Source organism: Rhinopithecus roxellana, chromosome 8 (assembly GCF_007565055.1).
Source record: "Rhinopithecus roxellana isolate Shanxi Qingling chromosome 8, ASM756505v1, whole genome shotgun sequence".
Lineage (NCBI taxonomy): Eukaryota > Metazoa > Chordata > Mammalia > Primates > Cercopithecidae > Rhinopithecus > Rhinopithecus roxellana.
In genome coordinates, this window is record NC_044556.1 from 45,473,821 (window position 1) to 45,488,641 (window position 14,821).

A 14,821-nucleotide genomic window follows, 5' to 3' on the forward strand; every position below is an offset into this window, starting at 1 on the left:
TGCTGATAAATCTGCTGTTAAACTGCTAGATTTTCCTTTATAGGTTACCTGGTGCTTCTGTCTCACAGGTCTTAAGATTCTTTCCTTTGTCTTAACTTCGGATAACCTGATGACAATGTGCCTGGGTGCAGGTCTTTTTGTGAGGAATTTCCCAGGTGCTCTTTGTGCTTCTTGTATTTGCATGTCTAGATCTCTAGCAAGACCAGGGAAGTTTTCCTCAATTATTCCCCAGATATGTTTTCCAAGCTTTTAGAATTGTCCTCTTCCTCAGGAACACTGATTGTCCTTAGGTTTGGTAGTTTAACAAAATCCCAGACTTCTCGGAGGCTTTGTTCATATTTTCTTGCTATTTTTTCTTTCTCTTTGTTGGATTAGGTTAATTTGCATTTCTAAAAGTGTGTCCAGAATTTCCTGAATTTTATATTGTTTTTTCTTTAAGCTGTCTATTTCCTTGAATATTTCTCTCTTCACTTCTTTTTATTATTTTTATTTTTTGACGAAGTCTCACTCTGTCGCCCAGGCTAGAGTGCAGGGGCACAATCTCGACTCACTGCAACCTCCACCTCCCAGGTTCAAGCAATTCTCCTGCCTCAGCCTCCCAAGTAGCTGGGACTACAGGCGTGCGCCACCACACCCAGCTAATTTTTGTATTTTTAGTAGAGATGGGGTTTCACCATGTTGGCCAGGATGGTCTCCATCTCTTGATCTTGTGATCTGCCCACCTTGGCCTCCCAAAGTGCTGAGATTACAGGCATGAGCCACCACACCCGGCCCTCTCTTTACTTCTTGTATCATTTTTTGGATTTCCTTGCATTGGGCTTTGTCTTTCTCTGGTATCTCCCTGATTGCCTTAATAGCTAACCTCCTGAATTCTTTTTCAGGGAAATCAGGGATTTCTTCTTGGTTTGTATCCATTGCCGGTGAACTAGTGTGATTTTTAGGGGGTGTTGACAGGCCTTGTTTTGTCATATTACCAAGGTAGTATTTTCTGGTTCCTTCTCATTTGGGTAGGTAGGCTGTGTCAAAGGGAAGGTCTAGGGCTGAAGGCTATTGTTCAGATTTTTGTGTCCCACAGAGTGTTCCGTTGATGTAGTACTCTCCTGCTTTTCCTGTGGATGTGACTTCCTGTGAGCCAAACTGGAGTGATTGTTGTCTGTTTTCTGGGTCTAGCCACCCAGCAAGTCTGCCCAGCTCTGGGTTGGTACTAGGAGTTGTCTGCACAGAGTCCTGTGATATGAGCTGTCTGTGGGTCTCCCAGCCATGAATACCAGGGCCTGTTCTGGTGGAGGTGGCAGAGGGTGCAGTGGACTCTGTGAGGGTTCTTAGCTTTGGTTTAATGCTCTACTTTTGTGCTGGTTGGCCTCCTGCCAAGAGGTTTCACTTTCCAGAAAGCATCAGCTGTAGTAGTGTGGAGAGGGACTGGTGGTGGGCGGGGCCCTCGAACTCCCAAGATTATATGCCCTTTGTCTTCTGCTACCAGGGTAGATAGGGAAGGACCATCACGTAGGGCTGGGACTAGGCACATCTGAGCTCAGATTCTCCTTGGAGGAATCTTGCTGTGGCTGTTGTGGGGGATGGGGGTGAGATTCCCAGGTCACTGGAGTTGTATACCTAGAAGAATTATGGCTGCCTCTGCTGAGTCATACAGGTTGTCAGGGAAGCTGGGGAAAACCGGCAGTCACAGGCCTCACCCAGCTCCCATGCAAACTGAAGGACCGGTCTCACTCCCACCCTGGCCTTCCAATAGCCCCGAGTCTGTTTCCAGGTGGAGGGCAAGATGGGCTTGAAAACTTGTCTGAGGCTTTCCACCTCCCAGCTGCAAAAGAAGGAAGGGCTTTAGTTCTTCCCCGACCTTTGAAGTCTGCAAGCTGGGTTCATGCCCTCCCCGAGTTCTGGCCGGGAGGCTTCTCCCCGGTTCAAACTGTTACAAAGTTCAGCTAGAGAATTCCTTCTCCCTGTGGAATTTTACCCCCTGCTCCTTTGGCCACCCTCCTGATGGATCCCTGTGGTGCCAGGCAGGTATGGGCTGCTTGGGGACCCAGTGAGCTCCCAGGCCTTTCTGCTGCTTCCTCTACTCCTGTATTTCACTCGGCTTAGCTCTCTAACTTGACTCAGCTCCTGGTAAAGTCAGAAATTTCTCCTGCAGACAGACCAGCTTCCCCAGTAGGGGGGTGTGTTCAGGAGAGAAGGCTCTTTTTTTCCCACGTCCACAGTTGGGGCACTCATAGTATTTGGGATGTCTCCCGGTCCTGCAGGAGCAGTCCGCTTCCTTCAGAGGGTCTGTGGGTCCTCGCCGGATTGCTGGTTCTTGCAGTCAATCTTGAGCTAAAATTCACGATGCATGCCTCCACATGCTCAGCTAATACAGTTTTGAAAAAAGTTGGAGGAATCACTCTGCCCAATCCAACACGTATTATGTTCCTACAATAATTAAGAACGATCACAAGGTCCCACAATAGGCTATCTGCAAGCTGAGGAGCAAGGAGAGCCAGTCAGAGTCCCAAAACTGAAGAACTTGGAGTCCGACATTCAAGGGCAGGAAGCATCCAGCATGGGAGAAAGATGTAGGTTGGGAGGCTAGGCGTCTCCTCTTCCATAGAGTTTTTGAGACAGGTTCCCTGTATTCTTCCCACCAAGCCAGCATTGGAGCCAGCCCCTGTCAGGAGAAAGCTGGTTCTCCCATCATACTGTGACCTCCCTGTTTTGGTTTTATGGTGCAGTCTGTGTATTGTAGGTACATTAAATCTGAATGAATTGATAAGGGTGGCTGAAAGTAGAATGCCATAGAGTTAATAGCTTCTGTGATCCTACATGTTCCAAGATAGCTGCAGCAGTCCAGAAAGCCAGTTTTCCTTTGTGGTGTCTGTGGGCATACACTTTGTTCTGCTCCTTAGTAAGTCACACCTCGTCTTCCAGGTCCTCTAGGATCCCTGTAATGTTCTAGTTGTTGCCTGGGCATTGGAGTAATAGCAGTGCTTGGTGCTACAGAAATAGATGGATGGAAGCTGTGGTTACTGTGACACCAAGAACTTGTCCCCTGAGCTGCCTACTCCGCTTTCTCCTATATTTTTTGGTAATTGGCTCTGTCATTCACCTCATTGCAGGATTCAGAATCCTGGGACTGGGTCTTGTATTTCTCTTTTTCCCCTACCCTCCTTATCCAAATAGTCACCCACCAAGTTCTGCTTCCTGCTCTCATGATTTCTCACCTGAGTTACCCTAGTAGCTTCCAGACAGGGCCCTCTGATTTCAATCTTGGACACTCCCACTATCTTTTATGTTATGGAAAGATCTAATCATGTCACTCCCCATTTAAAATCCCTCAGAGAGCACTGCAGTTAAAATTCAAGCCAGTTAGCTTAGTATTAAGGTTTTACATGCATTTCTGCAGCCATCTGCTCCACTCTTGTACCCTAATAATGCCAAACTTCTTTTAGGCCTTAATTTTATCATCTGTAAAATGAGGGTAATAAATAGTACCTACTTCATATGATTGTAATAAGGCCCCTCAAAACTGTTTCATGCCTCTTTTGCAAACTGCATTAGGCTGTTCTCACGTTGCTATAAAGAAATACCTGAGACTGGGTAATTTATAAAGAAAAGTTTAATTGACTCACATTTCTACAGGCTATACAGGAAGCATGATGGTGGCATCTGCTTGGCTGCTGGGGAGGCCTTAGAAAACTTACAGTCAGCCAGGCACAGTGGCTCACTCCTGTAATCCCAGCACTTTGGGAGGCCGAGGTGGGCGGATCACCTGAGATCAGAAGTTCGAAACCAGCCTAACCAACATGGAGAAACCTCATCCCTACTAAAAATACAAAAAATAGCCAGGCATGGTGGGGCTGTAACTCCAGCTACTTAGGAGGCTGAGGCAGGAGAGTCACCTGAACCCAGGAGGTGGAGGTTGCAGTGAGCCAAGATTGCGCCACTGAACTCCAACCTGGACAACAGAGTGGGACTCTGTCTCAAAAAAAAAAAAAAAAAAGGAAGCAAGAAAACTTACAGTCATGGCAGAAGGCACAGTGGGAGCAGGCATTTCACATGGACACAGCAAGAGGAAGAGTGCAAGGCACGAGGTACTATACACTAACGGTACTAAACGACCGGATCTCATGAGAACTCACTATCATGAGGACAGTACCAAGGAGGGTGGTGCTAAACCGTTCGTGAGAAATTCACCCCCATGATCCATTCACCTCTCACCAGGCCCCACCTCCAACATTGGGGATTACATTTCAATATGAGATTTGAGCGGGGACACACATCCAAACTATATTCCAGTGTTTTTTTTTGTTTTGTTTTGTTTTGTTTTGTTGCCTGTAATACTTTTTCCAAAAGCTGGCTAATTTCTGCTTATCTAATCAATATTCAAGTCAAAGGACCCCTTCCTGAACCCCTGATCCTAGATGAATACTTCTCCCTTATCCCCTAACTTCCTGTGCATAGCCACTGGAAGAGCTTTTAACATTTAAGATAATGTCTATTCTTCACCTCCATCTCCAGTGTCCTGGGCTTACCTGTGCTTGATTAAAGTTTGAAAAAAAGAATGGAATCAGCAGACCTGAGCATAATGCTGGCTCTGTCAATAGCTCGCTGAGTGATATTGAGCAAATCATTTTCCCTCTCTCAATCTCTCATTTTCCCAAGGAGGTTGGACCAGGTGATCCCTGAAATTCCCTTCCATTTTGAAGTGACAAGCTTATGGGGAGAAGAAAGCAGCAAGATAGTCTTAGAAATTGGGAGAATATGTTATGAAATAGAATGCACCTCGCATTACTTACTCTTCTTTTTCTTCTGTCTTTTAGAGGTCATTTTCTTCTGAGGAAGTCATTCTTAGGGATTATTCTGTCCCCAACCCCAGCTGGAACAAGGACCTAAGACTGCTCTTTGACCAGTTTATGAAGAAATGTGAAGACGGCTCCTGGAAACGTTTGCCTTCATATAAACGTATACCTGCTGAAAAGATTCAAGACTTCAAAACCCATTTGCTTGGTAGAAACAGCCACTTTCTCATTAATGTATCTGAGCATCAAATATCAAACTAAGAACAGATTGAAGTACTAGTTACTACCTGAAAAAAGAAAAAGTATAATGCAGGGTTATAGTTCTATAGTCACCAGTTTTATAGACCAGAAATCACAATAAATTTTGCAGATTGGAGCGCATAAAGCCTATTGTCAAGAATAAGACTGCTCCCACCCTGGCATTCTTATCACCATTAGCAAGAGTGAAGAAAGGGCCCCAGAGAGCTTCCACCCTCCTACAACCTCATCACCTCTATGTCTTGAGGCTATCATCTAATCTCATTTCACCCTTTATCCCATGTTTGGTTCTATCACCCTAAGAAGCTCAGAACACTCAGGTTACACCCACATCTCCCAGTATCTAAATCCCCAGGGCAACCCACCCTACACCCAAAATACACACATTGCACTTCCTATCCTTCTGTGTTTTTTTACTAATATACTTTTTTAGCATTATAATTTTATAGAAAAATTAGCCCAAAGTACAGAGAGTTTCCATATACCCTTCATCCCCTCCCCACCCCCGATTTCTCCTGTTATTAACATCTTGAATTATTTCTGTGGTGTATTTGTTACAGTTGATGAGCCAATATTGATATATTACTCTTAAGGTGCATAGTTTGTTTTAGGGTTCACTCTTTGTGTTATGTTTTCCGTGGGTTTTAACAACTGTGTAATGAGAGATGTCTGTCATTATAGTATATTGAATCATTCACAGATATTTCTGAGTTACTCATTATCTTTTAATCATCCAAACACATCTTTAGGTGGTGGTGTTTCTTTTTTTAACTGACTTTTAAGAAGGCCCTTGGGCTGGGCACTGTGGCTCATGCCTATAATCCCAGCACTTTGGGAGACTGAGGCGGGCGGATCACTTGTGGTCAGGAGTTCAAGACCAGCCTGGCCAACATAGTGAAACCCCGTCTCTACTAAAAATACAAAAAAAATTAGCTGAGCGTGGTGGCGGGGACCTGCAATCCCAGCTACGTGGGAGGCTGAGGCAGGAGAATTACTTGAATCCAGGAGGCAGAGGTTGCAGTGAGCTGAGATCATGCCACTGCACTCCAGCCTGGGCAACAGCCTATCTCCCCCCCCAACAAAAAGGAAAAGAAAAAGAAGGCTCTTAATATTGCCCAACAACCATCCTTCATGTTTCCCTAGTTTATTCACTTTCCTCCCTTACTGGATGACTATTTTCTGCCTTTATCTTTCTTCTTATGCCTCTAATACTTTCTTTTACCTTCTCACCCTCAGTTGGTCTCGCTTCCTATCTCACTAAGAGGCAATAAAAGCAGTCAGAAGAGAACTTCCAGTATCCCATTGCCTCACATATCCTCCACCCTGCATCTGTGCCTGATGTTCTGCTTCTTCCTGCTATAAGTGAACCATCCACACTCTCAGGGAGACCCAGCCTTCCATTTGTGCGCTGCATTCCATTTTCTTTGGCCTACTGAAGGACATCCATCTCTGCTAGATGTTTCTTATCAGCATATAAATATGCCACAGCTGCATTTCTCTCTTCCCAGTCTCTCTCTCTGTTTTGTTTTGTTTTTGTTTGTTTTGTTTTGTTTTGTTTTTTTGGTTTTGAGAATGAGTCTCGCTCTGTCACTCAGGCTGGAATGCAGTGGCATGATCTTGGCTCACTGCGACCTCCGCCTCCTGGGTTCAAGTGGTTCTCCCACTTCAGCGTCTCAAGTAGCTGGGATTACAGGTGCACGCCACCATACCCGGCTTATTTTTGTATTTTTAGTACAGACAGCGTTTCACAATGTTGGCCTGGCTGGTCTCGAACTCCTGACCTCAAGTGATCTGCCCCACCTTGGCCTCCCAAAGTGCTGGGACTACAGGCATCAGCCACTGTGCCCAGCCTATCTTGAACCCACTCCCTCAAAACAGCTCTTGCCAAGGGTACCAGTGACCTTCATGTTGTTGAGTCCACTAACCTCTCAGCTTTTGGCACAGCTGGTGACTCCTTTCTACTTCAACGTAACTTCCAGGACACCACATTCTCCACTTCACTGGTCCCCCCTTTTCAATTTCTTGTGCTGGTTCCTCCCCATTCTCAAACCCTTCATGTTAGGTGTGCCCTCAAGTCTCAGTCCTTAGTACTCCTGTCTTCTCCACACTCCATTGGTAATCTCATGCAGTCTCTCAGCTTTAGAGACCATCCAAAAGTTGACAACTTCTTAATTAAATGATTGAAATTTAGTGCCTGGGTTTAAATTCTAGTTCCACAATTTAAAGCTGTGCAACTTTGAGCAAGGCACTTTACCTTTCTTTGCCTCAGTTTCCTCATGGTAGATACTTTAGTATTTGCTGAAGGAATTAATAAAACAAAAATAAAACTAATCAAGAAAAATTATAGAGTTCTTAAGATTCTTTGCAGAATCTCTGATATATCTCAAGGGAATAATTATTGTTTTATAAATGAAGAGGAAAAATGTGTAGTTTGTATTACTAATTCTTTTCCAACTGTTAGCATATCACACAACTGACTGTCCTTACCCCAGCACAATCTGGCTTCTACCCTAACAGCTCTACTGAAATGTCTTCGTTGAAGCTACTAGTGAGTGAAGTGCCAAATTTAGTGTGCATTCTTCAGCACTTACTCTACTAGACCTCCCTGTCTTATTCTCATTGAAACATTTTCTCTTGGCTTTCATAAACCTTTCAGACCAATCTTCCCTCCTCCTTCTACTTGCTCCTTAAATGTCAGTGTTTTCCAGGGTTCCATTCCTACATGGTTTTGCTCATTTCTTCATCCAACCCTCATTCACTCTTGACTAAAATTTGACCCTCTCAGAATCAAGAGGAGTTTGAGGTCCTCTTTGCTACCCACACTTGTTTTCAAACCATTACTTCCCCTCATCTTAAAAAGCCCTCTGGGCTGGGCACAGTGGCTCAACACTTTGGGAGGCCAAAGTGGTGGATCACTTGAGGCCAGGAGTTTGAGACCAGCCTGGATGACAGAGGAAGATTCTGTCAAAAAAAAAATATCCCTCTGTTTCTTTGAGTTTATACCATCTAACTTTGTCACCGTCCTCCTCTTCCCCTCCTTGTTGCTGTCATCTGTCAACCTCTCCCTCAGTGTTCGAGTATTTCAGCAGTTGGTCCACTATCTACCCAACTCCATTTAGCATTCTCAGCAACTCGAGCATCCACACAGTGGCTCCTCAGTTTATGTGCTTCCTCATCACCCTTGAACTTTTCTTATCCCCTAGCCCCAGGCACACACTCCCATGAACATCTTGAGCCTTATCTTCAGACAGTACACAGCCTCCAAATGCATACATTTAAACATCCTGTTTTCTTTTTTTTTTTTTTTTTTTTTTGAGACGGAGTCTCGCTCTGCCGCCCAGGCTGGAGTGCAGTGGCCGGATCTCAGCTCACTGCAAGCTCCTCCTCCCGGGTTCACGCCATTCTCCTGCCTCACCCTCCCAAGTAGCTGGGACTACAGGCGCCCGCCACGTCGCCCGGCTAGTTTTTTTTTTGTATTTTTAGTAGAGACGGGGTTTCACCATGTTAGCCAGGATGGTCTCGATCTCCTGACCTCGTGATCCGCCCGTCTCGGCCTCCCAAAGTGCTGGGATTACAGGCTTGAGCCACCGCGCCCAGCCTAAACATCCTGTTTTCTGATGACAGCATTTTTCCTTTCAGCAGCTTACTTATTCAAAGGCCCCTCAGAAACAATTGTTAATTCATTAAGACCTTCTGAGTTCGTTGAATCCTTTACTTTCTCATGGTCCCGTAGCCCTCATCTATCTGAACTTCTGTAGCCCCCTTAGCCTAGAAAAACCCCAGCCCTGGATGAATCCAACCATCTGCCATCTATACTTTGAACAGGCTTTCACGTAGTTAAGCATTGCTGGAGAAAATCACACCATCTAGCAGATAAGTTTGGTGACTGTGATTTTTGTAGTCTCATCTCCTGTCTCCATTCTTATCCTCCTCAAAGCCCTTCCTCCACTCAACTGTCAGAATGATTCAAAATGCAAATCTCATTTTCAGTGTTATCCCATTTCTTAAAATACTATTGCCTTTCAGACTTAAAAATGAACATGAAGCACCTAGGAATCTTGTTAAAATGCAAGTTCTGCTTCAAAAGGTCAGAGGTAGAACCTGAGATTCTGCATTTCCAACAAACTTCTTTCACCATCACAAAAGACAAATGCATCCTCTTGAGACCAATCACTTTTGGTCTTTATTTTGAAATGACCTACATTTTAACTCAACCCAGACGTTATTTTTCGCATTTTTATGAAGTAAGCTCAAGGTCTGATAATCTAGACTAGAAATTTCAAACTCCTAAGTAAAAAAATTAGAAGCGCTTAACACCTATCTTATCCTGAAGTCCTGGAATGTCAGAGTTGGAAGAGATCTTTTTTTTTTTTTTTTTTTTTGAGGCGGGGTCTCGCTCTGTTGCCCAGGCTGGAGTGCAGTGGCGTGATCTCGGCTCACTGCAAGCTCCGCCTCCCGAGTTTAGGCCATTCTCCTGCCTCAGCCTCCTGAGTAGCTGGGACTACAGGTGCCTGCCATCTTAGCCGGCTAATTTTTTGTATTTTTAGTAGAGACGGGGTTTCACCGTGTTCACCAGGATGGTCTTGATCTCCTGACCTCGTGATCCGCCCTCCTCGGCCTCCCAAAGTGCTGGGATTACAAGCGTGAGCCACCGCACCCGGCCGGAAGAGATCTTAGAGCTCATTTTATTTTATCTCCTCATTGTATGGATAAAGTACGGTGCAAAAGAGTGAGTTCTAGGCCAGAGGTAGGCCAATAATTTAATTTTCCCAACTCACGGGCCGAGGTTCTTTCCACTGCACCATAATACTGATCCCCAACGTTAAGTTTCCTTGTCTGGCCTTCTAAACCATCAATTCACTCAACAGCTGCTTAAGTGTATATAGTATGTGCACATCTGTGCCATTTGTTGGGTATGCAAGGTCTAAAAGACAGGGTGCCTGCCCTGGGATGCTCATGACCTAAGTAAAAGGCATCCTTCCTGTCCCTCTCCCCACTTCTCCTGGATCTTCTCATCTGTATCCTTTTCCACATTTGTAAATATAAATTCAATAGAAAGAAACAGTTTTACATGTGGCAAATCATAATGAGATATGAAAGAAAGGTGAGTAGGGAGATTAAATTTTAAAACAGATACAAAAGGATAAATGCACCATTTCTTGAGAGCAATGGCTTTCAATCTTTATTTTGAAGTGACCTATATTTTGACTCAGTCCAGTTCCCCCAACTTGCTCACAGTTTTGTAAGTGAAAAAAAAACTGTCTAAACAAGTGCACTATTACTTACCCAGAGTATATGGTTCTGTTATCTAAGTGTTCTGTTTCTTTTTAAAGCCTGGTAAACGGCCGGGCACTGTGGCTCACGCCTGTAATCCCAGCACTTTGGGAGGCCGAGGCAGGCGGATCCCTGAGTTCGGGAGTTCAAGACCAGCCTGACCAACATGGAGAAACCCTGTCTCTACTAAAAATACCAAATTAGCCGGGCGTGGTGGTGGGCACCTGTAATCCTAGCTACTCGCGAGGCTGAGGCAGGAGAATCGCTTGAACCCGGGAGGCGGAGTTTGCAGTGAGCTGAGATCACGCCTTTGCACTACAGCCTGGGCAATAAGAGCAAAACTCCGTCCAAAAAAAAAAAGCCTGATTACAACCCACAATCTGATTTCATGAACCCTAATGGTTCTAACTGCCAGTTTTGGGGGCTTAGAGTCACAATCACATGAGTATTGGGCTGAACTGACCCCGTTGCTGATTCGGGCTAAACTCATGTCTGCCAGGGAAACCTCCTTTCTGTTACATTTTTTATTTTCTGTAAATTGCATTTAAACCACAGTTCTTCCAAGAAGGGTTTCTGTCGTTACCGTACCATTTTATTCAGTATATTGTTAGCATTTATATACTGTATTCCTGATTGCCATGTGTGGGTACTTTGATTTGATTTCATGTCTGTTTGACTCTGCCCCAGTTGGACTGTTAATTCCACAAGGGCAAAGATCCTATCTTCTGTTTCATTGAGACCTTCCCATTCCTTTTAATTCTGCACCCTGTGGACATTTGAGTCAATCATCCATTGACATGTGATTCTAGCAGGGTACAGGTGCTTGGCTCTGCCGTGGCATTTCTCTCACCCTTGGTTCTCATTTGCCATCCACCTCATTTTCTATAGACCCAAAGCTTATGAAAGAAGAACAAATGTCACAGACCCAGCTCTTCACCAGAAGCTTTGATGATGGCCTGGGCTTTGAATACGTGATGTTCTACAGTGACGTCGAGAAAAGGATGGTTTGCTTATTTCAAGGAGGCCCTTACCTGGAAGGACCACCTGGGTAAGAATGATAGCCTGAAAGTGTGGATCTAAAAAAATGTTATCTTACAGTGCCACCATGTGTCCTGTCCATGGACTACAATGAAGATTTTCAAATGGTCATGTAGATGTATATTTATTGACATGGAAAGATGTTTATAATACATTATTAAAGAACATCTTATCTATATTATTAATATTGATTAAATATTTAATATATTAAAGAGCATTATATTATAGGGCATAGGGCAACAGAGTATAGTTTGAGAGCATATCATTAATGTGTTAACAGTGTCTCGTCACTGACTGGGTAGTATTATGGGTCTTAAATTTTTTTTTCTTTTTTTCATATTTGCATTACCTAAATTTCTAAACAATGAGTATGTATAGTTTGTTTTGTTTTGTGAGACAAGGTCTTGCTATGTTGCCCAGGCTGAAGTGCAGTGGCATGATCATAGCTCACTGCAGCCTCGAACTCCTGGGCTCACACGATCGTCCCACCTCAGCCTCCCGAGTAGCCGGGACTACAGGCACATGACACCACACTTGACTAATAATAAAAACATAATATAAATGTTCTAAATTATATTTTAGCTTTTTGTTTGCTTGTGATCTGGTTACTATTAAGTTCTGGTTTTATTACAGATACTTAAGACTATACTGTTATGCTGTGAACAAAATAAAGTTGGGGACATAAATAGTGTTTGGCATTCAGTATGCTGAACATGGGCTAAGTGGACCTTTCATAAGTAAATTGTGTGAAGATGCTTGGATAATTTCTCTCTTTCAAGAGGCTCTCTATCTTCAGAACTTCTGAAAACATTTCTCCTCCACTCCTGTTGTAACCAGATTCGTTCATGGAGGTGCCATTGCAACCATGATTGATACTACTGTTGGTATGTGTGCATTGATGGCTGGGGGAGTCGTCATGACTGCCAATCTCAACATCAATTATAAAAGGTAAATTCATAGTAATTCTCTATTTATCCTTAGGTGTTGTTAAGTCAGGTTCCCAGTTGCAGATCTTGAGAGCATAATTTGTGTTCAAGTGATTATTAAAGAAGTGCTCCCAGAGGAAACTAGCAAGGGATTGGGAGAGGCAGGACAGGGAATATGAAGAAGTCAACCAAGGCTGAACTCTCAAAAGTCCAGCAAAACATAGCTTTAGCTGGATCATACAAGGGAGCTCTAGAATGAAATTTATGCCTCAGAATTGTCTGTATCTCAGATGAGGGAGCTAGAGTCTTCATACTCTCACATGTATCAGTCATGGGATCGGGGCCATCCGAGGGACCGTAAAGTTCCAAGTCCTTCTAAGGGTCTCTGTGTTTGAGCAAAGCAGACTCTAGGGAAAATAACCAAAATAAGTGAAGAAAGGATCCAAGGGGCTCTAGGTGGAGCACCAACATCAACTACGTAACAAAATTAATTTTTTAAAAATTTAGTTGGGCCCAGCAGTGCACATCTATAGTCCTAGCTTCTTGAGAGGATTGCTTGAGCCCAGGAGTTCAAGGCTACAGTGAGCTAGGATCATGCCACTGCACTCCAGGGTGGGCAACAAAGCAAGACCCCAACTGTAAACACACACACACCCAAGTCTTTTCAGTCCACAAGCATAGATGTCTTTCCATTTGTTTGTGTCTTTCATTATTTTCATCAATGTTTTGTGGTTTTCAGTGTATAAGACTTTTGCTCTTTGGTTAAGTTTATTCCTAAGTATTTTATTCTTTTTGATTCTTAAAAAAATTTTTAATTTATTTTTATTATTATCATTATTTTTTGAGACAGAGTCTCACTCTGTTGTCTAGGCTGGAGTGCAGTGGCATGATCTCTGTTCATTGCAACATCCACTTCCCAGGTTCAAGCTATTCTCATGCCTCAGCCTCCCAAGTAGCGGGTATTACCGGCACGCACCACCACACCTGGCTAACTTTTTGTATTTTTCAGTAGAGACAGTGTTTCACTTTGTTGGCCAGGCTGATCTCAAACTCCTGGCCTCAAGTGATCCACCTGCCTTGGCCTTCCAAAGTGCTGGGATTACAGAAGTGAGTCACTGTACCTGGCCTTAATCGTTTTCTTAATTTCCTTTTTGGATTAGTCATTGTTTGTGTATAGAAATGCAATTGATTTTTCTGTGTTGATTTTACATCTTGCAGCTTTGCTGAATTTGTTTATTCATTCTAACAGGTTTTTGTGGAATCTTTAGGATTTTCTATATACAAAGTCATGTCATTTGTAAACAGATCTTTGTACTTCTTCCTTTCCAATTTGAATACCTTTGATTTCTTTTTCTTGCCTAATTGCTCTGGCTAGGACTTCTAGTACCATGTAGAATAGAAGTGGCAAAAGTGAGCATCCTTGTCTTGTTTCTGATCTTAAAGAAAAAGGTTTTACTCTTTTACCATTTAGCATGATGTTAGTTGTAGGGCTTTCATAAATAGCCTTTATTATGTTGAGAGAGTTTCTTTCTATTCCTAGTTATGCCTTAGCTTTTTAACGTTTAAACCCAGATTGTCATTGTACCTCCTTTTAATTATTTTAATAGCAGTTACATTGATTCTAGAGATTAATTTGGGGAAAGTTGACATATTTACAGATGGTCAATATTTCATATTAGTTATGACTATAAATTAGATTCTAGAAATCTGGGTTTTCTTAACATGATAAAGAATATATTAAAAATTACATTTTTAATATTTTTCCATGTCCCATGTTTTTAAAAATATTTTTTCATGTTCAAATAAAGTTGAATAATGAAGTACAATATCCTTCCTAAAAAATCAATGTAGAAGGTTACTTTGAAAACAAGCTGAAACAAAGTATTTAGATTGCGGTTTATCTCAAAAAGTGTTTTTGTCTTAAGCACATACTCCACATACTCAAGTGCAAAATGGGAAACAGAACCTGCCAAACTCTATGCTTTGTGTTTGGCCCACCCAATAAACCATCCACAAAAGTCAGTTGCATTGCTGTTCATTTGTTCCCCACAACTGGAAAACATACTGAAAAGAAGTTTTACCTGAAGTCATATGGATAGAGAGCAATTTAGTCAGGATTAGAGCTCACATCTTATGACACCAAATCTGATACTTTTCACTATAACACAGCTTCTATTGTCTTCTGTTAGGTGATGACTAAAGACTAGAAAAAAGTATTGGATTTTATAAGTAGTTTAGAATTTAATATTTATCAGGCTCTGTTTTTTTGTATACAGTTATTTGGGTTCATAATAATAGTAATAATAACATTAAATTTAATATGATTACTTGACTCAGGATGCTACAGGTAACAACCTGGGATTATATTTTAATGGAAAATAATTTGCAGTGTCAAAAAAAAAGAAAATAATTTGCAGTGTCAATTAATCATCAGATGCCTTAATCTACCTTACTTCCTTTAAGAAGCAAGATTATTCCTTAATGATTTCAAATAATTTCCAGCCCTCTGATCCAAATATCCCACTTGATTATTTCCTT

General features: G+C 42.6%; 1 protein-coding gene across 8 annotated transcripts in view; it reads left to right on the forward strand.

Moving 5' to 3' along the window:
• THEM4 (thioesterase superfamily member 4) overlaps nt 1–14,821 on the forward strand; it is a 55,907-nt gene that overhangs the window by 18,706 nt on the left and 22,380 nt on the right. For all 8 annotated transcript variants that reach the window (XM_010387130.2, XM_030935907.1, XM_010387131.2 and 5 more), the window contains 3 exons: nt 4,809–4,995; nt 11,208–11,367; nt 12,195–12,305. In XM_010387130.2, the coding sequence (XP_010385432.2) occupies nt 4,809–4,995; nt 11,208–11,367; nt 12,195–12,305 (458 nt within the window). The remainder of the gene's footprint in view (nt 1–4,808; nt 4,996–11,207; nt 11,368–12,194; nt 12,306–14,821) is intronic.